Consider the following 25,824-nt stretch of genomic DNA (forward strand, 5'->3'; position numbering starts at 1 on the left):
CCAGCGTCGACGCTAAACTGTCTCGTTTACAGCAACAAATCCGCGTAATTCACTTGCCTTTCCGCATCATACATATTTGTTTTTTTTTTTCGGTGCGGGTGGGAAACTGGGGGAGGGTGGAGGTTGAATCCTGACGATGTTCGCTAAAAGGATTAATAAACGTTCGGCGTTTCGCATTTCAGTTGTTCATTTGACGCGGCGCTTAACGGTTCAGTTTACAGTTACAGTTGCAGTTACAGTTACAGTTACTGTTGCATTTACCGTTACTATTTTTTTTTTGTTTGAAGTGCCTGTGTGCGTGGAGAAAACTTAATTATAGATCCTGGACTCGCAGGATAAACTCAACCCGCCGGACAAAAAATAAAGATTATAATTAAAAAATAATAATTTCAAAGAACAAACCCATTAAAACACATACAATTTTTTTGTTAAAGTTCATTCAAGTGTCTAAAATGATTTTAATAAAGCATTTGCCCTAAAATACTTAACAACTTTAAACAAAACTATTTTATTGTGAAAGAGATAGTTAATTATTGTTATAAACAGCGAACGGAAAAGGACCTTAATCCTTCAGCGAAATGCAGAGTTCAAAGTCCTTTTTGATACGAGATCTACTGGGAGATCTGATCACTCGACGGCAAACAGATTCGGGTGAGTTTTATATATAATATATACCTCATTGTCATTTAAGAACCTTTTAATAAAAAAAAACTTAAAATTCCATAGTATTCATAAACTAGTTTTTTGAAATTTCATATTAAACTGTTTTATTTTCAAAAATCTAGACTTTATATCTCAATTTATAATTGATATTTATAATGATATAATAGTTATTTATTCAATATTTTCAAATATATAACAAAACCTAACCTCAATCAAAAGCTAAATAGTTTCAGAATGCTAAAATCTTAAAGCCAAAGCAAATTATTTTCAAAATTTTAAAGATCTTAATGCTTTTTAAGTAAAATAATTTGAAAATACAGTAATTAGATGTTTTTTTAGAAGAGTTTCTGTCAAAAATACCATTTTGAAAACCAAAAAAGTAACCCAATTGTTAATCAAACATAACCTCAAAATCCATAAACGACATTGTTTGGCCAATTAGTCTCTTCTTTGTTCTCCTTCCTGTTTTCCCCTTCTTTGATGTCCTTCTGTGCTGTTGTTGTTGTTGCTGTGGTGTGGGAGGATGAGTGTCTAAAATCGCTGACAAATTGCCTGGCTCAGTGTCCTTCTCCCACTCTCCCTTTTACTCTCATTTATCCTGCCTGTGGCATTTAAATCTAACACCTCGCTCAATTATCACAAAAACAAAACTTTTAACGGTGGGTGGGTTGCGGGGGCGTATGGTAGCGAGTGGGCGTGGTGGTAGGAGTGGCAGGAGCGGCAGGACCGGCAGGAGAGAGGGCGCTTGGGGCAATAATTTAATTGTGCCCTGCTTGTTTGTTGGTTTTTGTTGGCGGGCAGGACCTGCCTCGCTCATAACCTGTTCTCAAACAATTTGTCACGTACGAACACTTTTCATTGTTTTCTATTTATTTCGTTTTTGTTTTTTTTTATACCCTTGCAGAGGGTATTATAATTTTGGTCAAAAGTGTGCAACGCAGTGAAGGAGACATCTCCGACCCTATAAAGTATATATATTCTTGATCAGGATCACCTCCTGAGTCGATATGAGCATGTCCGTCTGTCCGTCTGTCCGTCTGTCTGTTTCTACGCAAACTAGTCTCTCAGTTTTAAAGCTATCGAGTTGAAACTTTGCACACACCCTTCTTTCCTTTGCAGGCTGTATATAAGTCGGAACGGCCGGGATCGGTCGACTATATCCTATAGCTGCCATATAACTGATTGATCGGAAATGCCATAACTTTGGTGTTTTTTAAGTTAGAGGGTTGGGAGTTTCTACACATGTTATATTTGACCAAAATATCTTATGTACAAAATTTCATAAGGATCGGCCGACTATATCCTATAGCTGTCATAGAACGATCGAAATTGGCATAACTTTGGTGTTTTTTAAGTTAGAAAGATGGGATTTGGTACAGATTCTATTTTGGGGAAAACAATGTGATCTGCCAATTTTCATAAGGATCGGCCGACTATAAACGATCCGCTATATATCTAATAAAATAAGATGGGTGGCGCCACCTAGCGGACTGCGACTGAACTGCAAGGGTATATCAACTTCGGCTCCGCCCGAAGTTAGCTTTCCTTTCTTGTTATGTCTGTCTTCTGGCAAAGGAACATGTGGCATATGAATGCTATGACATATCCTTTGACACCCACACACACGGGCTGCAAAGGGATACTGAAAGAAATCAGTTTCTGTTATGATTTTCCGACAAAAAAGCATGCTTTGTAAATGAAATTGCAAAAAAAGCTAGCTTCTTTCCATTGAAAATAGTTTAAACAGCATAAAAATACTAAAAAGCATGCTTTTTTTTTTAAATACTTAGAAAAGCATTTTATTTTTAAAAATAATCAAAAAGCATGATTTTTTTTTAAAGAAAAATACTCAAAAAGCATGCTTTTTCATTAAAAATACTCAAAAAGGATGCTTTATTATTGAAAATAGTTCAAAAAGCATACTTTATCATTAAAAATGCTTCAAAAAGCATGCTTTTTTTTTTAAATGCTTTAAAAAGCATGCTTTATCATTGAAAATACATTACAAAGCATGCTTTATTACTGAACATTCTCAAAAATCATGCTTTATTATTGAAAATACTTCAAAAAAAACATTTTATTATTAAAAATACTCAAAAAGCATGTTTTTTTTAAAGAAAAATACTAAAAAAGCATGCTTTTTCATTAAAAATATTTCAAAAAGCACGCTTTTTTTAAACTTTATTATTGAAAGTTTTAAAAAAGCATGATTTATTATTATAAATAGTAAAAAAGCATGCTTTAATATTCAAAATATTTCAAAAAGCACTTAATCATTGAAAATATTCAAAAAAGCATGCTTTATTATTGAAGTTTCTTTAAAAAGCACGCTTTTTTATAAAAAAATACTGAAAATAGCATGCTTTACTATTGGAAATACTTTAAAAAACATGCTTAATAACTGAAAATATCTTTAAAACATGCTTTATGATTAAAAATACTCTTAAAATCATGCTTTAATTTTGAAAATACTTAAAAAAAGCATGCTTTTTTGAATATTTTGAAAAAAAAGAGTGCTTAGAATCTTTAATTTTCTAATTATTTTTAAGGAAATGCTGAATTTTTAACAGAATGGAAATCCCCTTGCACTTTAAACATTTTCAAAGTTGGTAGATATTTTTTCAAGTGCATAGAACAAAGCCTCAGGTGCTTTTTCGTCCTCAGACTTTGCTTTTCTTTCCCGAGCTTTGTGTATGGTTTTTGGGCTGTTTTGCTAATTAGACATGACATTAAATAGAGTTTAGCTCAACAATTAGAACTATTTAGGGGCTAATTGTTGTCAGTTATGTGTGTGTGTGTTCAAAGTGAGAGAAAGTGAAACTTTCTCTAGGTGCGCTACTTTCTCTATTATTTCTTTTTTGAGAAAAAGACTGGCTTAGGAACGTGTGTAAAAATATTCCAATAATTGAGTCCTTCAATTAAATTGTCAAATGCGAAAGTACGTCATCCTTAAACCAGACTAAATTGCCGGCACACGCTTCAAAAAAAATATAATATATATATTTATATTTTATCTCTGTTCTTTTTAAGCATATGTCCATAACATATATCTCACAGTTCAAGTGCCTATTAAATGGCAATTGTGCCGCAAATTGATACGACGTGACTTTTCGAGGAAAAAGAAAGGACTCACTCGAGACGCTCCCCAGGATATCCAACCAGTACACACACGAACACACATTCCACATAATTGAATAACCTTTCATATGCCATCCCAAAAACCCACCCACTGTATCCTGTTTCCTCGAATCCTGTCTGCCCAGGATCGGTATAAATAGAATCACAAGTCGAAATCCATTTGGGGTTAAAATACACACAGATATAAAAATAATTTCCGCCCTTTTAAGGGGCGGAAAAAAAAATGCAAAAAAAAATATCCTTGCTGAGCGGACACACGTGAGCGCCTGTGGCGAAGGACTACTCAGAAGTCAAAGATGTAGAGACACTCGAAAAAAAATTTATAAATTAAAAGGGAAATCTTTAAAATAGTCTTAAATGATAAATAAATTTAAAAGTTTAAAGAAAACACTAAAACAAACTAGTTAAAAAAAGATAATTACAATATTTTTTCAAAAAAACTCATTTTTTAAAACAAAGTTTGGAACTGTTGGGAAAAAATCCTTTTAAAAAAGTAGCTAGAAAGTTTCTAAAAATAATATTTAATAATAATATTATCTAAAAGTAAATAATAATTATATTTTTTACAAAATAATAACTCGATAAACCTTTTTTTTTGTAATAGAAACTAATATATAAAAAGATATAAAGTCTTAGTGACGAAAGCTCATGTTATTTTTCTAACAAAAATGTTTTTATGATTTTGAGAATTAAAAACTCTCTAAAAATGTTTTAAATTAAATAAATAAATTATTAAATATGTAATCTAAAAAAAATATATAAAATATCCTTAAAAATAATTTCTCCAAGTGTTAAGAAAAACCCAATAAAAAATTCCAATGGGAAACAATTGAGAGCCACAGACGACACGTGAATTTAATCAGACGGCCCGCAGAGGTCCTTTGAGTCGGAGATTCCTATTATAGGAATCAGGATGTGTTGGCAGGATATAAATAACATGTTGATTGCTGCAAATTACAAATTGCAAATTGCAACTCATCCGACATCCGATTCGATCCTTACTCTGGCCAGTGTCTTTTGAAATGGACCGACGCCCACTTTATTATTTACTCCAAAAAGGATATTTAGACCGATAAGGATAATTACTTTTTGGCGGAAGTGGTTGCACGCGCTTCCCTATGATATCCTTTTTTAAAAGCTTTTTTTTTGTTAACAGAACTGGAACTCTCGAATGATGATTCGGACATCGATATTGAGGACCGTTCCACGCCCGACTCCACAGCCGCCGGCTGCCAGCAGGAGCTGCTCCTGGCGCACCGTCACTCGCACCACCACCACCACCTGCCGCACCACCACCCGCACCATCATCATCATCACGGCTTCGCCCACCACCAGGACGAGTCCAGTGTAGAGTCCTGCGGCTCGGCCACTCCAGGACCTCCAGGCAGTGGTGCCAGTCTAAGTGCTGCTGCTGCTGTTGCCGCCGGTCTTTTGGCGGCTGCCGCTTCGGGGGGTGAGGGCGCGGCTGGCGGAGGCGGGGGAGCAGGAGGATCTGGAGGCGGAGGAGGATCTGCAGGAGCAGGAGGAGCTGGCGGAGGCGGCAGTAGTGGAGGACCAGGAGGCGGCTCCTATGCGGATCACAAGCTGCAGCTGAGCAAGAGCGGAAGGAAGCCACGTCGCCGGCGCACCGCCTTCACCCACGCCCAGTTGGCCTACTTGGAGCGCAAGTTCCGCTGCCAGAAGTACCTCAGCGTGGCGGATCGCAGTGATGTGGCCGAGACCCTTAATCTCTCCGAGACCCAGGTCAAGACCTGGTACCAAAATCGACGGTGAGTTTGATTTAATTTTATTTTTTTTTAATATATATTGAAGTAGGAAAGCTATCTAGGAAGAGTTTAAATACCAGTGACGTAAGACACAAGTGAATAAATAGTTAACCAAATTTGTGACGAAATAATCCAATTAGGAATTACAAAATTAAACATTTAAAATATATTCCTATACGGTTTCTGTCTGTTTTACATTTCTGTCCTTCCTTTTCACTTTTTTTTTTCTTTTTCGTCACCAATATTAATAAAATTTATTGTCATTGGCATTTTTATATATTCTTATATAGTCTGTTATATATATAAACCGTTTTATATTTCTTTCTGTTTTTTGTTCCTTTTCTTTTTACTTTTTTGTTTCTTTTTTGTCACCAATATTGAAAAAAATGATCCTCACTAGTATTATTGGTCGACAAGAAGTTATTTTATTAGAAAACCTGCAGTTTTTACAGATTTATTCCCATTATTTTTTATTAAATTAATAAATAACTTACTAATATATTTAATTCCTTTATTTTTAGAACCAAATGGAAGCGACAGAACCAGTTACGTTTGGAGCAACTTCGTCACCAGGCCACCTTGGAGAAGGACTTTGTGGTGCAGGAGGGTGGTGGCGGTGGTGGGGCACTGGGATGCTGCCCCACCGGTCTGAGCGGTACGTTTAGTGCTGCCGCTGCCGCCGCCGCTGCTGCCAGCAATCCGTGCAACTTTCTCACATCCGCCGCCGCGGCGGCTATATTCCGGAATGTCGGTTATGTCCATGGATGTCCCATGTAGAAGAAGATTAGCTCCTCCAACCACGCCCATACGCCTCCAAGTCCCACTTAACCACCAAAAGCCTATGTATATAATGAAATATAACTTTTTTGTGCAATAATCGAAAATGAAAAGTGGTTTATAATATTTAAAATCGAAAAAAAAGAGTAACCTATATATATATATATATATATATATTATTACCCCAACTTAAAGATATAATCGTAAACTAGGCTTAGTCCAATTAACTGTAATATATAACAAAAAAAAAACAGGAATCAAATTTTTTTTTGTTCTTTGCACTCTATGAAAGTGATTTTTTTTTTTGCCAAAATAAAAGTTTAATTGCACGGCTTGAGGCGTTTTTAATGTGGAGTGGGTTTTAATTGTTTATTTAAAGTTTAAAGTTTAAAATTGCATACTTTGCGCGCCAAACACCTGTTAAGTGTTGGAAAAAAGATCAAATCTGTATTGGAAAATACGCAAAGCCAGGATCTGCTCTCTAAGCGCCAGTTTCTCTCTTCCTTCTTCGCGATCGGCTTGTTTTTCGTTCCTTTGCGGTGTTTTGCGTTTAAAAACATTATTTAGCTTTAAAAGTGTTAATTATTCTTCTATCTAACAAGTTTTTGTTAAAAATGTTTATTAAATAGAATTATTTTATACAAAATACAAGTAACTCTTATTGAAAAGTGATTTCTGCCATTTTAACTTTTAAAATCCTATTTATTGCTATGGAAATGGTTGAAAAACTTAATAAATATAATCTTTTCTTGTTTAGTTAATGTGCTTAACTAATTACAAAGAGTTTTTAAACAATATCATTGAAATACGATTGAATTTCGGGATTGTGTATCTGGAAGGAGCATCCAAAGCCTGCAGCGTCTCCTGAGGAAAGCACCGTTAGGCCGTGAAAGGAATACATAACGGATTACATAGAGATGAGACTTTACACGACCGACTACATAGGTGACGAAACATCATCAAATGGAAGTGCAGTTTCAGGTGAGCTTAATTATATTTTTTATTTACTTTTATTATTTTTATTATTTATTATTATTATTTATATTATTTATTACTATTATTATTTAAAAAAATGTTTAAAGGGGAAAACTATCTTTTCTATTTTATATAAATGGTTTTTCGAATGATTTTCAATTATTTAAAACATTCTTTCACAAAAAATTATACTAAGGTAAGTAAAACTAAGTTTAAAATTGAGTGAAATTGCGATTAAATTGTCTATTTAAAAACATATTAGTAAGAAAATGAATATTTTAAAGATTTAATCTTTAAAAATATAATCTGTTGACTTGAAAACGTCTCGGCCACTGGCCATTTCAAATATAATCGATGCCAGACATGGCTATTATCCCGTATAACGGTTAAGTTAAGTTAAGAGTGGAAATCGAGAAGCCGCCATTGCCATGGCCATTGAAAATTGCCAGTCTGCATATCCTGTAGACTGGAATTCTACACACAATTCTGCAGTCTGGAAATCGGTGAACTGTGAGTCCTGCTTGAAAATCAACTTGAGCGAATCGCACAAAACGTTATCAATTTGTCGCTATATAGCGAACAAGTCACGACATGTTCATATCCCTCATACATACAAAGGATACATATGTACATGTATAATATACATAAAGGATATACTGGGAGCCTGGGGTAGGAAGCTGTAAAGCAGCCAACCGGAAAACAAGCAACAACTCTGGCCGGGCCGCAATTATAACGGGCCAAAAAGCACTAAAGGACCAAAAGCCAAAGGACCAAAAGGACCGAAAGAACCGACACAAGGATCTGCGGAGAGCGCATGCGGGGGCTAAGGCTAGACAAAGATGGCAATAGTGCCATCGAAAGGCAGAATCTCAGGCAGAATAGCCATATACAGTTGCAATTCTCAATAAAGTTACTATTTTTAATAATAAAAATTATTTTAAACTTGAAATATATATTTAAAATTTAAGTAAATATAAGAAAAGGCTGTTTTTGATGATTTTAACATATAAAGAAACTAAATATTTGTAAATTTATTATTTATTCAAATCTCTATAATAAAAACTTGATTATAATTAAAGAAAATTATAAATATATAATTACTTACTGCTTAAAAAATATTTGCAAAAAGTTAAAATAATAATAAATACGATGAAATGATTAATTTTTAAAACTTTTTTAAATTATATGTTACATGTGTGTCCTTTTAATAAAAAACTAAATTACTTTAGTAATTACATTACATAAAAAAAATATATATAAAAATAATTGTTTTAATATATTCAGTAACGAAAGAAGCTCTTGTCCCTTCACTAATGCTCCACTGTAGTTACAGTTACATTTTCATGCACATTTAGCTCCCTACACAAAAAGGAGGAGAAATGTTTAGCCACAAATTGAATCAGCGGTGAGTGAGTTAACGAGAGAGCGAACGAGAGGGGGCTAGTTGTGTAAGCGGGACGGAGCAAAGGCGCCGGCCAGACAGTGTTGTGAAGCGAACGAAATGGGGTGGGGTGGAGAAGGATATATCGTGGTGGGTGTAGCGGTATTTTCGAGTGGTGCAGAGCAGAACAGAACGCTAATTAAAAAGATACTTGAAGGGAGCCACCGGAAACAAACGGAACAAGCTGGAAAATATTTTTTTTCTAACAGAGATGGATAGAGAGAGTGTGAGAGAGGGTAGGTGGGGGCTGGAGAAAGAGAGAGTGAGTGAGAGAAAGGTGGAAAGGAAAATGGCGAAAGCCATGAAATTGTCTATGAAATGTGAATGTAATTTAATGAATAAAATGCAACCCCCCCCCCTCTCTTACCACCCATTTCATTGCCACCATTTGTGGCAGATAGATTTTTGATTTTTTTTTTTTTCATTCGCTATTTTTATGCGGTTCATTTGCGCAGCCATTGAGATCTGAATTGGTTTTTTAATTGGTACATTTTACGCTGGCATATCCTTTGAACACAAACGCCGGCGCATCCTTTTTCCTACCATTGAGTCTCAGCTCTTTTCATTCAGCTTTGCCGGCGTCCACTTTGATTTGTATTTATTTAATGAGTTATTAATTGCATTAAGCTTTCAGCGTTTGCCAACTTTGCCAACAAAAAACACATAAAAGCCAAGACTTCCATAAAAAAAAAACAAGAAAAAGTTCATCAAAAAGGATAAACAAACGGGAAGTTCTCCAACTTTTCATCTAGAAACTCAATTGCATTCAATTTGCTGCTCTAAAAAATCACAAACGGTTAGGTTAATCAATATTTATCCATTTTAACCTAAAAATTAAAATAGAAAAAAGGTATAAAACAGTTTTTTTCATTTAAATATTTTTTTTAATTTCATTGAAGTTTTCTTCAATCAAGTCTTTCTTTTTCTGAATATTTTTAATATAATTTTTGATAATCTATTAAATATTTTTCTTATTTTCGTCACTGATATTGCTTGGCGCTTAAAGTACTTTCGTCACAAGCTTTTAAACTCTTGGTACTACAAAAGAAATCTTGGTTTTTTGTCTTTAAATAACAATTTATAAAATTTACTATTTTTAATATAATTCAAAAGAATCTATTAAATATTTTTATAAATTTCGTCACTATTTCTGCGTGCTTTAAATTTCTTTCGTTACAAGCTTTTAAACTCTTGGTAGGATGATGTTTAAAGTTTAAAATACTCTTTTAGCTTAAAACAAATTTTTACTTTTTTTAACTGGATACTTGAACATTTCACTAAAAAGGAGTTTAATTTTCGTCACCAATATTGTTTAAAGTTTTAAAATTCATTCGCTTAAAAATCATAGCCCTTGAGAAGATAGTTTATGTTCCACATCCTTAAAAAAAACACAAATAAGCAAATTTGAACACAGGATAATTTAATTTCTTAAAAAAAATGGTACAATTTTCGTCAACAATATTGCTTTGTTGTGTTTGAGAATTCGTCACAAGGCTCTCGTCTCATTGGAACATTTCTTTGTCTTTCATTCAGTGATGATTGAAACTTAACTAGATCCAGATATCCTTTAAAAGCAGTTTCTTCATCGAATAAATAAAAGCTAAGAGACTAGGAACTAAGAACTAAGATTATAGAAGGTTATAGTGATACAAGTGACTCCAAAACTTACACTCTTTAAGGTGAAGCTGTTCTAAGAAATTGTTCCAAGAAGTCCAAGTGATATAAGTCCGAAATGGTTGTTTTTTTGGAAGTCCAAAAGGTTGGTTGATAGGCTGCTAGGCCATTCAGTTAGATCTTTTGAAGAGTTTAATTAGTAGTAGTGGAGTAGTAGTTATGTCCTTATGTAGTAGTGTCCTTACTGTGAATTGGTGGAACTGGAACTGGAACTGGTTGAACTGGAACTGGAGGCCTGAGGCCTCTCTGCATGGGTCAGGGTCTGCATCAGCTGGGCACGGACCGCATTGTTGAAGACGTCATGGTAGGAGCTGAGGTTGGTCAGCGGCAGGAAGTGACCCCGACGAGTAGGCCGGACACTGGCAGTGGCAGTGTCGCCACTAGCTCCCCCAGATGTTGTAGCTTGCTCCTGTGCTGGAGCTTCCTCGGCCTGGACATTGGCAGTTGGTTCGCCATTTGGTTGGTCAGTTGGGTCACCATTTAGGTTGGCATTTGAGTCACCATTTGGTACGCCGTTGGGGTCACCATTTTGATCGCCATTTGGGTTGCCATTAGGTTCACCATTTGGGTCACCATTCGGTGGACCATTTGGGTCATCATTCGGTGGACCATTTGGGTCACCATTCGGTGGACCATTTGGGTCACCATTTCTGTTCTCCCCATCATCGATGAGGTTCAGATCCCAGCGCACCAGACGAAGACGCAACATATCGGCGCCCAAGGCGGCCTGGCAGGCCACATCCACCATTTCCGGCGCCGCCACACAGATGTCCTGATAGCCACGTCGCTCCAGAGCATTATACGGTTCCGGATAATCGGTGGCATACCGACGTACCAGACGACGGATCCGGGCAGTCAACTCACTAAGGGCCCGATGGTGACCCCGAATTATCTTCTCCAGCGGGAGTATCTTGTCGAGAACAGCCTTGTCGATGCCCAGCTTGAGTAGTCCCTCCTCCAGGAGGTTGTAGTTGCCACGGAACGCCGTCATGCGATTGCACATGAACTTCACGCGACGCAAATCGATGATTCCAGGCTGAACCCTGTCCACCAGCTGGCAGAAGGCAGCTCCGGTGCAAAACTCCTCCACGATCTGAAAGTCAGCGCGAAGTTCTCTGTTGACCCAGGACACCAAAAAGCGCTCCTTCCTCAGGTCAAGCGCTGTCATCTGTGTATCCTGGTTCAACATTCTCGTTTCATTCACCGACATTCAAAATAAACAAAAAGAACTCCTCTAACTTTCATCAAACAATTATACTTCTGCGTTGAAGTTTCGATCCTTTTTGCCGATCAACTCGCGTCTCACGATATTCAGATACTTTTCGAATTAGTCACCGCTAGTCACTTTGTACGGTCGGTCGGTTATAGATTTGAAAATATGATTTTGAACGTTTTGAGATGCGACCACGAGAAGAATAAAGTTTAGAATGAGGTTTACTGGCTGCTCGCCTCGGGGCTTGTGTCATTCCAAAGGCCATAGCCTACTAGTTTTTGCTTTTTCCCGCAAGCCTACTTGGTTCCACAAATTTCAGGCAATACAAATTTGATCCATCTTAGAAGGTAAGGTGTTCCTCTACCAGGATATTCTAGGATAACCAGGATACCTAGATAATCCCTTTCCTAGATGGCCCCTTCTGGTGCCTATATCTTTGGTAATTCTCCTCCGATCCTTGAGCGGAATACCTTAAAACATTTGTGGAGCGATTCCCCACCAATCTCCATCAAAATCCTGACACAAAATATTTTTTAAAATTTTTTCAAATTTTCCAAAGGATACCCCTTGCAAAAACAGGGCTATTCCCATATGGCTCCTTCTGATGTCTATATCTTTGGTAATTCTCCTCCGATCCTTGAGCGGAATACCTTAAAACATTTGTGGAGCGATTCCCCACCAATCTCCATCAAAATCCTGACACAAAATATTTTTTAAAATTTTTTCAAATTTTCCAAAGGATACCCCTTGCAAAAACAGGGCTATTCCCATATGGCTCCTTCTGATGTCTATATCTTTGGTAATTCTCCTCCGATCCTTGAGCGGAATACCTTAAAACATTTGTGGAGCGATTCCCCACCAATCTCCATAAAAGTCCTGACACAAAATATTTTTTAAAATTTTTTCAAATTTTCCTTGCAAAAACATGGATATTCCCATATGGCTCCGTCAGGTGTCTATATCTTTGGTAATTCTCCTCCGATCCTTGAGCGGAATACCTTAAAACATTTGTGGAGCGATTCCCCACCAATCTCCATCAAAATCCTGACACAAAATATTTTTTAAAATTTTTTCAAATTTTCCAAAGGATACCCCCTTGCAAAAACAGGGATATTCCCACATGGCTCCTTCTGATGTCCATATCTTTGGTAATTCTCCTCCGATCCTTGAGCGGAATACCTTAAAACATTTGTGGAGCGATTCCCCACCAATCTCCATCAAAATCCTGACACAAAATATTTTTTAAAATTTTTTCAAATTTTCCAAAGGATACCCCCTTGCAAAAACAGGGATATTCCCACATGGCTCCTTCTGATGTCTATATCTTTGGTAATTCTCCTCCGATCCTTGAGCGGAATACCTTAAAACATTTGTGGAGCGATTCCCCACCAATCTCCATCAAAGTCCAGACACAAAATATTTTTTAAAATTTTTTCAAATTTTCCTAAGGGTACCCCCTTGCAAAAACATGGATATTCCCACATGGCTCCGTCAGGTGTCTATATCTTTGGTAATTCTCCTCCGATCCTTGAGCGGAATACCTTAAAACATTTGTGGAGCGATTCCCCACGAATCTCTATCAAAATCCTGACACAAAATATTTTTTAAAATTTTTTCAAATTTTCCTAAGGGTACCCCTTGCAAAAACAGGGATATTCCCACATGGCTCCTTCTGATGTCCATATCTTTGGTAATTCTCCTCCGATCCTTGAGCGGAATACCTTAAAACATTTGTGGAGCGATTCCCCACTAATCTCTATGAAAATCCTGACACAAAATATTTTTTAAAATTTTTTCAAATTTTCCTAAGGGTACCCCTTGCAAAAACAGGGATATTCCCATATGGCTCCGTCGGGTGTCTATATCTTTGGTAATTCTCCTCCGATCCTTGAGCGGAATACCTTAAAACATTTGTGGAGCGATTCCCCACTAATCTCTATGAAAATCCTGACACAAAATATTTTTTAAAATTTTTTCAAATTTTCCTAAGGATACCCCCTTGCAAAAACATGGATATTCCCACATGGCTCCTTCTGATGTCCATATCTTTGGTAATTCTCCTCCGATCCTTGAGCGGAATACCTTAAAACATTTATGGAGCGATTCCCCACCAATCTCCATCAAAATCCTGACACAAAATATTTTTTAAAATTTTTTCAAATTTTCCTAAGGGTACCCCTTGCAAAAACAGGGATATTCCCATATGGCTCCGTCGGGTGTCTATATCTTTGGTAATTCTCCTCCGATCCTTGAGCGGAATACCTTAAAACATTTGTGGAGCGATTCCCCACTAATCTCTATGAAAATCCTGACACAAAATATTTTTTAAAATTTTTTCAAATTTTCCTAAGGATACCCCCTTGCAAAAACATGGATATTCCCACATGGCTCCTTCTGATGTCCATATCTTTGGTAATTCTCCTCCGATCCTTGAGCGGAATACCTTAAAACATTTATGGAGCGATTCCCCACCAATCTCCATCAAAATCCTGACACAAAATATTTTTTAAAATTTTTTCAAATTTTCCTAAGGGTACCCCTTGCAAAAACAGGGATATTCCCATATGGCTCCGTCGGGTGTCTATATCTTTTGTATTTCTTATTCGATCCTTGAGCGGAATACCTTAAAACATTTGTGGAGCGATTCCCCACTAATCTCTATGAAAATCCTGACACAAAATATTTTTTAAAATTTTTTCAAATTTTCCTAAGGGTACCCCTTACAAAAATCGAGATATTCAGATATGACCCCTTCTAATGTCTATATCTTTGGTAATTCCTATCCGATCCTTGATAGGAATACCTTAAATGATTTGTGGATTTATTCTCTATTGTCTCTATTGTCCCCCTTCCCTTCCCCTAAAACCCATTAAAAAAATTTAACAACATTCGTGACTGCGTTTAGAGAACAAATAAATAAAATTTATTCGCGAGCCAGGAAAGTATTCTGAAATATATTTTGGCCTGGAGGCACTTGACTTTCGCCATTAACAGCGACACGCACACACACTTGCCACTCCAATTTCGATTTAAATTCTGGCCCGCTGTGTCCTGGCGGTCCGGGATGTCCTTGTAGTCCTCAGTACTGGCAGGACTTGGCCCGAGGGCTCGACAACTCGACAGCATAATGATTGCGGTGATGAGGGGCGATTATGTCATATCCCAGATGGGCCAGGAGGAGGAGGTGGTGGTGGCAGGAGGACGAAGGATACAGGGCTCGCAACACTTGACTTCCGGTTGGCAGGAGGCGGCAAAGGGGGCGTGTTTTGTTTGTTTGCCGGCAATGTTTGCCATATTGTGTGAAAATTCGTCAGGACATTATCCTGCCGGCCTGGTCGGTGGTGGTTCAGATAGGTGGTGGGATAAGGACAAGGATACACAAGGATACTGTGATTAAAATGTTTCGTCATTATCCGGTTGGAAAATTGTCACAAATTGTGTTTGTGCCCCGGGCCGTGGCACACTTGTTATGCAATCTGTATCTCCCTGCCACTAATTGCCGCATTTGTTTTCTCATTTTTTTTCTCTTTTTTTTCGAACAAATCGAACCACAACCCACTCCAACTCAAACCCGGAAAGATAAATAAATAATTCCCATCGAACAGGTTCCACAATCCAATCGGATATAGTCGTTCCAGATACTTTCCATCCAAGACCAGAAATCCAAAAATCCAGAAGTCAAAAGTCTCAAGTCCCATCCATCGATCAGTTGCCTTTTAGAAGTTCCTGCCGATCTGTCAGCTACAATGGAGCAGTGAGTGCTTTTTTTTTAAGTGGAACTTAGTTCAAGTTTTTATTAAAAAAGTGTTAAAAAAAAAATATAAAATAAAGTTTAACATAAATGTTAAATAAAATCATAATATATCCTTGTGTTGAGAAGAAAAATACATCTCTTTTGGTTCAGATTGGCTTGTGAAAGTGAAAGATTTTATAAAATATTTAATATAGATTCTTTAATAAACTTTAAAGGAAACTGTTTTAAAACAATTAAATTAATTTTTATAAAACGTTGGCTTTTAGAAAGTTTGACTTTAATTCATTTTGTTTTAAGCTTTTTATAAAATATGTATAAATTCTTAATTGCCTAATTATTTAAATAATCGTTATAAAGATTATTTTAAATAATTTTCAAAGAAAGAGTTTTTGGCAAAAATATAATTAATTCAAGAAAATAAAATAACTAGTATCTCTTAGAAAACATTTTTAATAATTTTTAAAAATAAAGTACAAATTTAGTAAAATAATTTAGTAAATCATTTATTAAGCAATCTATATATTTAAAAAAAAAAAAAAAACTAATTCCCTTCTCCCATAAAACCAAATTTTGAAATAAATAAAACAAACAATTTTTTATGCTAATATAATGTATTTTTTTAATGAAGAATAATGAAACCTAGCGAGTTCCTCTCCTTTTTATAAAATACAAAATTTTAGCAAATTTTATAATGCGCATGGTTATAATAATAGAGTATAGTAATAGTAGAGTAATATAATAAAGTTATATAATGAATAGTGATATGATGAAATATAATGATAAGTAATATGTGATATATGGAGTAGCAAAGTAGTATTTTGTTAGTTATTTTGTTGGTGGATTTGTAGAATCGCTTTTTAGTTAGTTTTTCGTTCAAAGCCTGCACTTCCGCGCTAGTCAGGTAATGAGATTATTTAATGCTAAGTTAGTTAGTGGTACTAAGTCTATAAGTCTATAAGTCTATAATTCTATAAGAAAGCGCATCATCTCGCGCCACCTTTAGGTTTCTATATCTATCTTAGAGTCTACAAAATTTTTTTTTTTTATTTTTTGCATGAAATATTACTTATTTTTTTAGTGGAAATTATGTTGTTTTGTGAGCGATGTTGCGATGTTCGTCGTTCGTCCTTAAAAATTGTTAACCATAGTATTGCCGGGTTATAACCGGAAATACACCCACACATCCTTCAGAGAAATCCTTGCATTCATTATTATATATCCTTATCATATCCTTGAGTTGCAGTTTTAACAATTCATCATTGTTTTCTGCTCCTCCTCCGCTTAATTTTATTCTTGTTCAAAGTTGTTCGTTTTCTAAATTGTGTATCTTTTTGTGTTAGTCAGATCTGAGTATCTCAGTATCTGATATTTTATACATGTCCCAGAGTCCTTGGAGTAGTATCAGTATCAGTATCGGGTCACAAATAAAAAAACGAATCCTTAAAGCGATAAATTATTAGTCGCGCGTAGGACATTCCATCGCAGCAGACATTCTAAGTAATATTAGTGTGTTAAAATTAATTGTAATGATAATTTAGGTATCCGTATGAAGTCCTCATCCTCTCCAGGTAGGTAGGTGGGTTATCTCCTCCGTGCCCCTCCGTTTTCTTAAATGTAATAGTCCTCTTCTGTCTTATTTAAATGTTGAAGAAAATTCGATAAGGATTCCTATTTCCTATTTCCTAAGGAGCTATCGAATTTTCTTCGGAAACATTATCATCGAATGGTATTTGTTAGGTTTACGGTTACGATATTGGTAGTTGATTGTGATATTTGAGTAGAGTAATGCTTTATAGTTGTTTGTTTCTTTGTTTGTTTGATTGAATGATGAGAAGGGTGTTCTTGAGTTTCCTTTTTGTGTCAAAAGTTTGTTTGCATTTTTTTTGAATCGAGGGTTATATAGTTTGTTGATATTTAACCCTCGATTGGCCGGCTTATTCATTTAATAATTTAATCCCCACTCGAGGTGGTGGAGTTATTAGTTGTAGTACCATCACCAGTAGTGGTGTTAGTGGTGGCAATCTCAGTTGTCTCTGGATTGGTCATGATTCTGCCAAAGATCTCGATCAGGTTGCCCAGAGTCTCAGTCAACTATAAGGAATATTTTTTTTTTAATTCAAAAATATTAAAATAAATAGTTAATAGCTACCCCCCACCTTGGTGTTAAGTTCACTCTCCATGGAGGGTATCTTTCCCACCAGTTCCTGACACCATATGTACATGATCTCGGCATCACGGCGTTCTAGCTGAAAGAAGTGCTCCGGATAGCCGGTCTTCACCAGCTCATCGTTATCCTCCTCAAGGAGCAAGTGCATCAAATGATCAATAGCCTCCAGGAGTATGAGCAACTTCTTCTTTTCCTCGCCACCGTCGGGCATCTGGGGCGGATTCAGATCGATGGCGTCGGCCAGTTCCGATGGCTCCCGGTAGCGATGCATGGTGATCTCCAGGCCGGATAGACGGCGGGCCAGCAGCTCCCAGAGCATGCAGACGGCCAGGGGACGACCCCGGACACAGGAGTGGGCCAGGGCGACGGCCAGGTAGAGGAGATTCGAGTCGTTCCCTAGCCCCAGGTAGTCCAGTTCCACCAGAAGACGTTCCATCAGCAGATGAACCTAGACGAGAAGGAGATTTCATCCTTAAAGATATTACAAATATTTATGAAATACAACTCACACTCATGGGATAGATGCAGTCTATGAAGTTCAAGAACCGTTCCATGAAACGACATCTCAGCTTCCGGTGGACATCCACCTCCTCCTCGTCCATGAGGATCAGGATGGAGAGTCCAGCCAGGATGGGATGGACTCTGTCCATTTCCCAGTGATTGATGCCCTTGAGGACTTTCCTGAAATTCTGACTAATTTGCTGGAAAGATGAGATACTATTAGTTATAATATTATAAGAGATAAATAGATAGATAAATATATAGATAGATAAATAGATAGATAAATATATAGATAAATAGATAGATAGATAAATATATAGATAGATAAAGATAGATTATAGATTATATAGATTATATAGATTATATAGATTATATAGATTATATAGATTATATAGATTATATAGATTATATAGATTATATAGATTATATAGATTATATAGATTATATAGATTATATAGATTATATAGATTATATAGATTATATATATTATATAGATTATAGATTTTATATAATAGATAATAGATAATAAATAGAAGACTCACCGGAATTAGAAGAAAGTTCTTGTTGTAGAAACGAATATGCCCCGAGAGGCAAGTACTTCGCACCAGTTCCTTCAAGTGGAACAAAGTGCTGCCAATGGATTCCGAGGCTTCCTCCATTGGCTAAAAAATAAATAAATCAAAAATTAAAAATTAAAAAATATAAATATAAAAAAATATGTACGAATAGTTAGTTTATTATTCTTTGAAATCTCAGAACTCCAACTGAGAACTCTTTCTGAGGAAAAGAAAATAAACAAGAAAAGGGGTTCCTCAGATATCATATTCCTGTTTATGAGGGGGGGACCTGCTTTCCCGATCTGTTTTTCGATCCGTTTCCTATAATGTTTATAACTTGACGGCATTATTTACAAAATAAATAAAACAAGAGCTTCATTAGAGAATAAAAAAAGAAAAGTACTGAATAGAAAACCCTTTTGAATGGAAACAGTAATACTGTGTACCCCCCCTAATGATATGAAAATCTGTTGGCTTTTCGAAAATACAATTTGTTTGCCCTGAAGGCCAATAGGGGGGTGAGGGTAGTGGGTTTTCGGGATTAAAAGTTTGGCTTTTTGGGGTGGCTCTGGTGGCTTGCGGTTCCCCGCACTCGTTTATGGCAACAATTTGCCTTAAATTAGGCGTAAAATGCACAGATTGGTTACAAACACACAAAGCGCCTCATCATCGTGTCTTTACAAAAATTAAAGGGTAGCACTCGCCACTCGCCACTTGCCACTCCCGCCGCTCTCCACTTGCCACACTTGCCACTTGTCATCAAAATCAACATTCAACTTCATTATTGTCATCATTCAGTGGCAGAGCCCACGAACAACGATGTCATTCTCTGATTATTTATTGCCACAGGGAAGCCTCCTTATGAAGAACTTATATGTTAAGAGTTTTTAAAAAATAAGTGCATTTTTAGATACGATTTTTTGAGTTTAAGATACAAATTCTTAAAAAAAAAAATGCATAACAAATGTCTTAAAACTCTTAATATCTTAAATTAACTGTTGAAAATATTTTAAATATGATTTAAAAATAAAATATTACTTTTAAGGCAGCTTTTCGAAAATATAATATAAATATTACTTTAAAAACATTTTTATAATATTTAAATTAGTATAATTAATAAAAAAAGACAAGATTTTTAATTTAAACTAAGCGAAAACTAGGTAAAATTCCAAGTTTTAATTTTATAATTAACTTTAATAGGTTTTTGTTGAATTTTTTGTTAAATATAATGCAAATAATTATATTACTTTAGAAAATAAACATGAAAGTTGAAGTTTTTACATAAAAAAGACTATTAAATTCAATTTTTTAACTATAAAATAGGTTTTTGCTAAAAAATTTGTGTCGAAATTAATATAAATAATAATACTTAGGGAAAAATAGAAACAAAAATATACATAATATGTTTAAACATTAAACTTTCATAGTTTTTATATAAAAAGGCTTTAAAAAATTCCAATTTTTAGTTATAAAATGAGCTAAAAAATTGATTTTTGTTACTTTGGAAAAAATATCAACATGTTTAAGCATTAAATTTTAATAGTTTTTATCCACCAACTACTAGTGCTGCCTGTACTTCGAGCTAAGGGCGGGGCGTTTCGGTTTCCGTTTCCCCTCCCTCCGCGGGAACAAAACTCCTCGGCGCAACCCTCGCTAATTGAGCCCCTTTATCGCGGCTAATTGAAGTGCCGGGGATTATGTCATAGAATCCCCTTAGGGTTAGGGTTAGGGTGGCACTTGTCAAGAGTCCTGATACCTGATCTGATCAGATTCCAATCGGATATTTAGATAAACCTCTCTCCCACACACACACACGCCTAGGAGATCTACAGAAACATAACCTCACAAATCAGAGAGAAGAAAACTTAAGATAAAGTGAGGTTAGGTGGCGTATTACATTGCTTCCATAATTAAAAAAAAAGCACAAAACGCACAAAGGTGAGGTATTTTTTTTTTCTTGGCTTACACAAGTTGTTAATCTTTTCATGCCGTCGCATAATTAAAAAAAATGTGAATATGGAAATTTTCAATGGGAGAGACTCTCCTCTCTAGCTCGCCAAAAGAATTTTTCACGCAAATGGGGCAAAGCGACCCAAAAAAAAAAAGGAAGAGAAGACAGCGATGGGTAAAAAGAAAAGGCCAAGCATAAAATGGGGGGAGAGTGGGAGGGACAAAAAAAAAAAGGGAAAGAGAGACACAAAAACTCCCAGTTGACAGCAACTTAACAGTTATGTCGCCCTCTACTCCTGCCATCCTGCTTGCTCCTTTTGCGCTTTTTGCTCAAGCTTTTGGCGACAGGTTTATGCATGTTGCTGCATGTCTGTGCAGGTTTATGTTTATCTCTTGTGTGTATGTGTGTGTGTGGGGAAAGTAATTGCAAAATATGAATGCATAATGAGCAGATATTTCCCCCCAGAAGTATGCAAGAAAAACTTCAAGCTGGGCAGTGGGCGTGGCTGGGAGGTGGAGGTGGAGGTGGAGGACTTGGATGGGAGGTGGAGGTGCAGGACTTGGCTGGGAGGTGGAGGTCCAGGACTTGGCTGGGAGGTGGAGGAGGAGGACTTGGCTGGGAGGTGGAGGTCCTGGCTCCTGGTGACTTTTATGCTAAAATGCGCACACGGCGCGTGCATTTGCATTTTGCCAGCCTGCTCTTTTTATTTTTCGCAACTCGCAAAAAGCATAAAAAATCAGAAGAAAAAAATCATAAAAAGCAGCGCAAGGACACAAGACTGCTGGCAAAGCACTATAAAAATATCCTTCACCTACAGTGAATATTAAATAAATGTGAAATAATTGTTAAATTAATTGGAGTTAAAAATACTGTAATTATTGGCCTACGACATGTTGATTTAGTTTATTTTTTAAGCCAAGTTAAATAAACAAGTCGTATGCCAAAAATTATGCAAGCCACAAGATCGATTCCATAAAAAAAAATATTTTTAATTAAAAATATATTAAAGAAAAGAAATATTAAGTATTAAGACTTGAACTTTAAAAAAAAAAGATGGACAGGAAAAAACAATTTAAGATTTAAATCCTTTTTTTTTGCATTCTATATCTTTCTACTTTAATTTAATTTTCAAATAAAATAATTTTAGTTATTTAAATAATATTAAAATATATATATACATAATTAAATATTTTAATAATTAATATCATTTAAAATAAGAGCCACTATTGATCCACCTACACCTGCCACCTGCCACTTGCCACCTGCACCTGTCACACGTCACTCGTCCCCCATAGCCAGTGAGCACTGTAGGTGTCTTCAGGCAAGTGCCGTTCGGGAAAAACATGTCGAAATGTTGCCTTCTGCCAGGAGCTCATTAAAATCCTGTCGGCCATTTGCACAAACACACACACACCCACACACACATCCTGAGAAAACAGAATCCTAGCCAGCCATCCTTAGCATCCTTTTTAAAAGGATCTGATATCTGAAATGTGAAATCTCCTTTTGGAGAAACTTGATTTTAATTTTTTTGGGGTTTCAGTTGGAATCCCGAGACTTCAGGAATGCCTCTGAGCCACATGGTGCGTCCCCAGGGATTCGGTTTGGAGCAACTGCGTCGGACACTTGGCCATTCGGCCATTAGGGAGCAGTGCTACTTCATCTACGGCACCAACAACGTCCTGGAGGTGGGCAACTGAAAAACTGATCCTCTGGACGTCTAATCCTGGGTTTCATTTGCCCACAGATCATCGTGGGATTCGAGCAACTGCTCAGCCAGGAGGAGATCGAATTTGGAGCAGAGCAATTGGCAGCGGTGCATGTGGCGGGGATAATGGTCTATCTGTTGCATCACGAGGATCTGGCCGGGACCCAGGTGAAGAGGACACTCTTCCTCCAGAGATGCTTCGATTATCTGGCCTGCACCGAGGCCACACACGTGAGATTCCACTCCAATCCTTGGAAGGATTAGTTAAAGAACTCCTAATTCCATCTGGCAGGTGCATCAGTTGTGCGTGGAGATCCTGACCCTGCTGGATGCCCACGATTCCAGCGTGATGCTCAACATGATCCTGTGCTGCCGCATGGCCAGTCCCCTGAGCACCATGGCCCGGGTGGTGGGCACCTGCCTGCTCTGGGCCCTCCTCGATCGCCTCACCGATCTCGGCCTGGACTCTCACCACATGCGTCCCTACGCCACCCTTCTCCTCGTGGTGGCTGTTGTGAATCCTGGTGTCTATCTGGAATCCTACTTGCATGCCCTCCATCTGGTGGTGCGTTTGATTTCCTCACTTCTGGTCCTGGGACCACTGGGCGGACAGCCGCAGAAGTTGTGCCACGAGGCGGGCATACCGGAGGAGGTGATGCAACTCACCAAGGACGACTCGGCGATCATATTCCGCTGGCTGATGGCCATCGTGGAAGAGCTGCGACCCCAAATGGTGATGGGCAACGATCTGGGGCATCTCGAGGAGCGTCTGGTGCTGCTGGAGGCGGTCTGCGAGCTGATGCAGTTGCTCCACGGCCACATGATCAAGTTCTACCAGGAAGCCAAGAACCTACCGGCGGCTCCCAAGGATGGCGGTTCCAACAAAAACGTTGAAAAGTGGCGCTAGGAGAGGAGTTTTGTTTACAAAACTATAACTGTAACTGAAGAGAGTTGCCAGATCGGGGCAAGGGAGAGAAAAACCCAACTACGGTCACTCGAAAGCCAATTATTTGAGGTTATGTTTGAGAATTCTATGGAAACACTTCAGTTACGATTAAAAGTTATTACTTTTCATGGGATTTCACATCCAAATATCAAATAACCACTGCACTCTTCACACAAGTATCCTATTTTACACCACTACTCACAAAAAGCAAGAAATATACTGTTAAATATTGATATTTTAACAAAATAAAGCCGTAATCGTGTTTGGAATGGTCCCTGCTTTCTAGTTTTGTGAAAATATTTCACAAAATAGTGAGGATTGATTGAAAAATGACGGATTAAAAATTTATGTTGAGGGGGGGGAAGAGAATGAATGAAAGTTAGCCAACTTCCGGTTGGGGGGAAAATGAGGTTAGGTTATCAAATTAACGGGAAATGACAAAATGAAAAGATTATGCATTTTCTGAACCGATTTAGATGGTTTTCTTTACTTTTTGGGGCAACTTTTCAAGAAACTGCAAAAATCTGCAGATTAAAGCTAACTTTTTTGGCGCAAAAATATAGGTTATGGTGAAAAATGATACTTCGACGAGTTTTATTTTGAAAACATCAGAATTCTTGTAACAATTAAAAGAATATGACATTTGGGAATGCCAAATACAAAAAGGTTACAAATATACGAATTTTGAGGATTTTATGGAAATAATACCCACATGGTGTACAGTTTCTCCAAAGCGTTCAGGTTTTAGAACAACTTTCAAGAAAATGCTTACGATTGGTTGAGGAAAACATGATTAAACTTGACAGAAAAGAGAGTTTAGGAAAGTTAGGGTTGCCAACTTTCTGGAGAATACATGAAACTTGGAGCTGGTAGAAGGAATTGAATTGGAAATCAAGAAACCTAGATTATGTGGAAGTTATAAACTAAAATATCAGAAAAATGCAAGTTATTACTCAGATTTTTAAGAAATACTACCAACATCGTGTGCAGTTTCTTGTGGGCTGTCTTGTTTCAGAATGATTTTGTTAGAAAAGCTAATGATTGATGGGAAAACTACGGATTATGATTGAAGTGAAAGAGGTTAGGTTTGCCAACATTCTGGTTGAGAATTTTTGGAGGGAATTTTTAAGTGATGAAAATCACTGATTTCTGAGTAGAAAATTGGATCTAAAAACCCTAGAAGTCCAGAAAATACCCTTCCAAAAGAAATTTCCAAGAAATATTAGCAACATTGTTTAGCGATTATTGTGGGCTTTTTAGTTTTAGACTTATTTTTGGAAGAAATGTTAAGGATGGACTGGAAAATTGGGAATTATTTTTAGAGCAAAAGAGGTTAGGTTTGATGCCGAGATTATGGGTATTCTTCTAGAAGATTTTGTAGGTTAGAATTCTAAATTAATTTCTCCAGATCTAAAACGCTTTGAAAAATTTGATAAAATTACTAAAACTAACCTCCAAATTCTTAAAAATGTGCCATTTTTCGTTCATATTTGGTAGAATTGTGAAGAAAATGTGCGATCCCAGTTAAAAATGAGATTATATCTTACATGAAACTCGGGAAACTGAAAGAAAACGAGAATATTCTTGTTGAGTTCTGGGAAAAGCAGTGCTTTTCCTGGAAAAAGAACCAATTTAAGAATAAAAGCCGATTCGGATTCGGGATGGAATCATTATACGAAAAAAAATAATCACTTTTTTTAGGAATTCGGATAAAAACTTTTATAAAATTAGAATCACTTTTAATGGAGGATAGAAGTAAACTGAATAAAAATGAACCGCCTGCTTATGCTTTTAAATAAAAAATAAAAGAAAACTAGATTTTCTGACTTACCACTTTTGATTTTAAAATAAAAAAAACACTTAAAACTTTTCACTATTTCTTGGGTTTCACTTTAAAGTTTAGGAGATGTGGTCGGGACCACGACTGAAGTTGAAAAGAACTTTTCCGGGAAATCGATTCAATTTATAGGCTCTGATCGGTCCATTAGGCACCCCCACCACGACGATATCGAATCGGTAATTCTTTAATTATCGGAGTTTTTCGGTGAAGAAGGCCTTTTTTTTTGTATAGTATGTTGGACCTTTTGGAATAATTAGAATAGGAACATTGTTCGTTATATAATTTGAAAATGTCTGCTTTTTTTTAAAGATTTCTTTAAATAATTGTTTAAGGAAATGATTGAATAAGATATTTTTACTAAAAAAGTAATTGTCTAACTAATTTAAGTGTTTTTCTTTATAAGAATGACCTTATCCTTTGTTTTTTCCATTAAAGCTTTAAGGGTTTATGCTAATTTTATTGATTTGTTGGGGAAACACTTGTAATAGAACTAGAATGGAATGAAAGAGGTGTCCTTAGATAATTACTAATTGTGGAAAACTGATTTAAGCAACTAGATTGCGTAAGTTTTTCCCAAAAATGTATTTTAAAGATGGGCTTTTGATTCTAAAAAAGAGACCTTTTTTCTTAACAGGATTTAAAGAATTTCTATACTCCTTCTAAGAAAATATTTTAATGAGACTTGAGACTAATTGGATTATGGGACGATTTAGAGAATTTCAGAGCTTATAAGGCTGCTCTGTTGACTATATT

The 25,824-nt window shown here is 36.4% G+C and overlaps 4 protein-coding genes across 5 annotated transcripts; 2 read left to right on the forward strand and 2 right to left on the reverse strand.

The window, feature by feature from the left end:
• Positions 1–148: 148 nt before the first annotated feature.
• On the forward strand, positions 149–6,524 carry LOC6504063 (homeobox protein B-H1). The gene is made up of 3 exons (XM_032452607.2): positions 149–651; positions 4,958–5,570; positions 6,089–6,524. The coding sequence occupies exons 1-3, from the start codon at positions 579–581 to the stop codon at positions 6,342–6,344; spliced, it is 942 nt and encodes a 313-aa protein (XP_032308498.1). The 5' UTR covers positions 149–578; the 3' UTR covers positions 6,345–6,524.
• Positions 6,525–10,159: 3,635 nt separating this feature from the next.
• LOC6503590 lies at positions 10,160–11,897 on the reverse strand. The gene is made up of 3 exons (XM_001964069.4): positions 10,620–11,897; positions 10,430–10,554; positions 10,160–10,375 (listed from the first exon to the last, which is right to left on the reverse strand). Exons 1-2 carry the CDS (start codon positions 11,642–11,644, stop codon positions 10,545–10,547), a joined length of 1,035 nt encoding a protein of 344 aa, XP_001964105.2. The 5' UTR covers positions 11,645–11,897; the 3' UTR covers positions 10,160–10,375; positions 10,430–10,544.
• Positions 11,898–15,312: 3,415 nt separating this feature from the next.
• On the forward strand, positions 15,313–23,500 carry LOC6504064. Its single transcript, XM_001964071.4, has 4 exons — positions 15,313–15,401; positions 22,121–22,265; positions 22,325–22,516; positions 22,578–23,500. Exons 1-4 carry the CDS (start codon positions 15,394–15,396, stop codon positions 23,190–23,192), a joined length of 960 nt encoding a protein of 319 aa, XP_001964107.2. The 5' UTR covers positions 15,313–15,393; the 3' UTR covers positions 23,193–23,500.
• On the reverse strand, positions 16,122–25,175 carry LOC116655179. Of its 2 annotated transcripts, none has more exons than XM_032452656.2 (5): positions 25,063–25,175; positions 18,612–18,731; positions 18,078–18,269; positions 17,558–18,016; positions 16,122–17,492 (listed from the first exon to the last, which is right to left on the reverse strand). In XM_032452656.2, the coding sequence occupies exons 2-5, from the start codon at positions 18,726–18,728 to the stop codon at positions 17,352–17,354; spliced, it is 909 nt and encodes a 302-aa protein (XP_032308547.1). In that variant the 5' UTR covers positions 18,729–18,731; positions 25,063–25,175; the 3' UTR covers positions 16,122–17,351. The 2 variants fall into 2 exon arrangements, with proteins under 2 accessions (XP_032308547.1, XP_032308546.1); XM_032452655.2 differs by lacking the exon at positions 25,063–25,175 and adding an exon at positions 24,684–24,734.
• Between the last annotated feature and the right edge of the window lie 649 nt (positions 25,176–25,824).

This window comes from Drosophila ananassae, chromosome XL, assembly GCF_017639315.1.
Source record: "Drosophila ananassae strain 14024-0371.13 chromosome XL, ASM1763931v2, whole genome shotgun sequence".
Taxonomy (NCBI): Eukaryota; Metazoa; Arthropoda; class Insecta; order Diptera; family Drosophilidae; genus Drosophila; species Drosophila ananassae.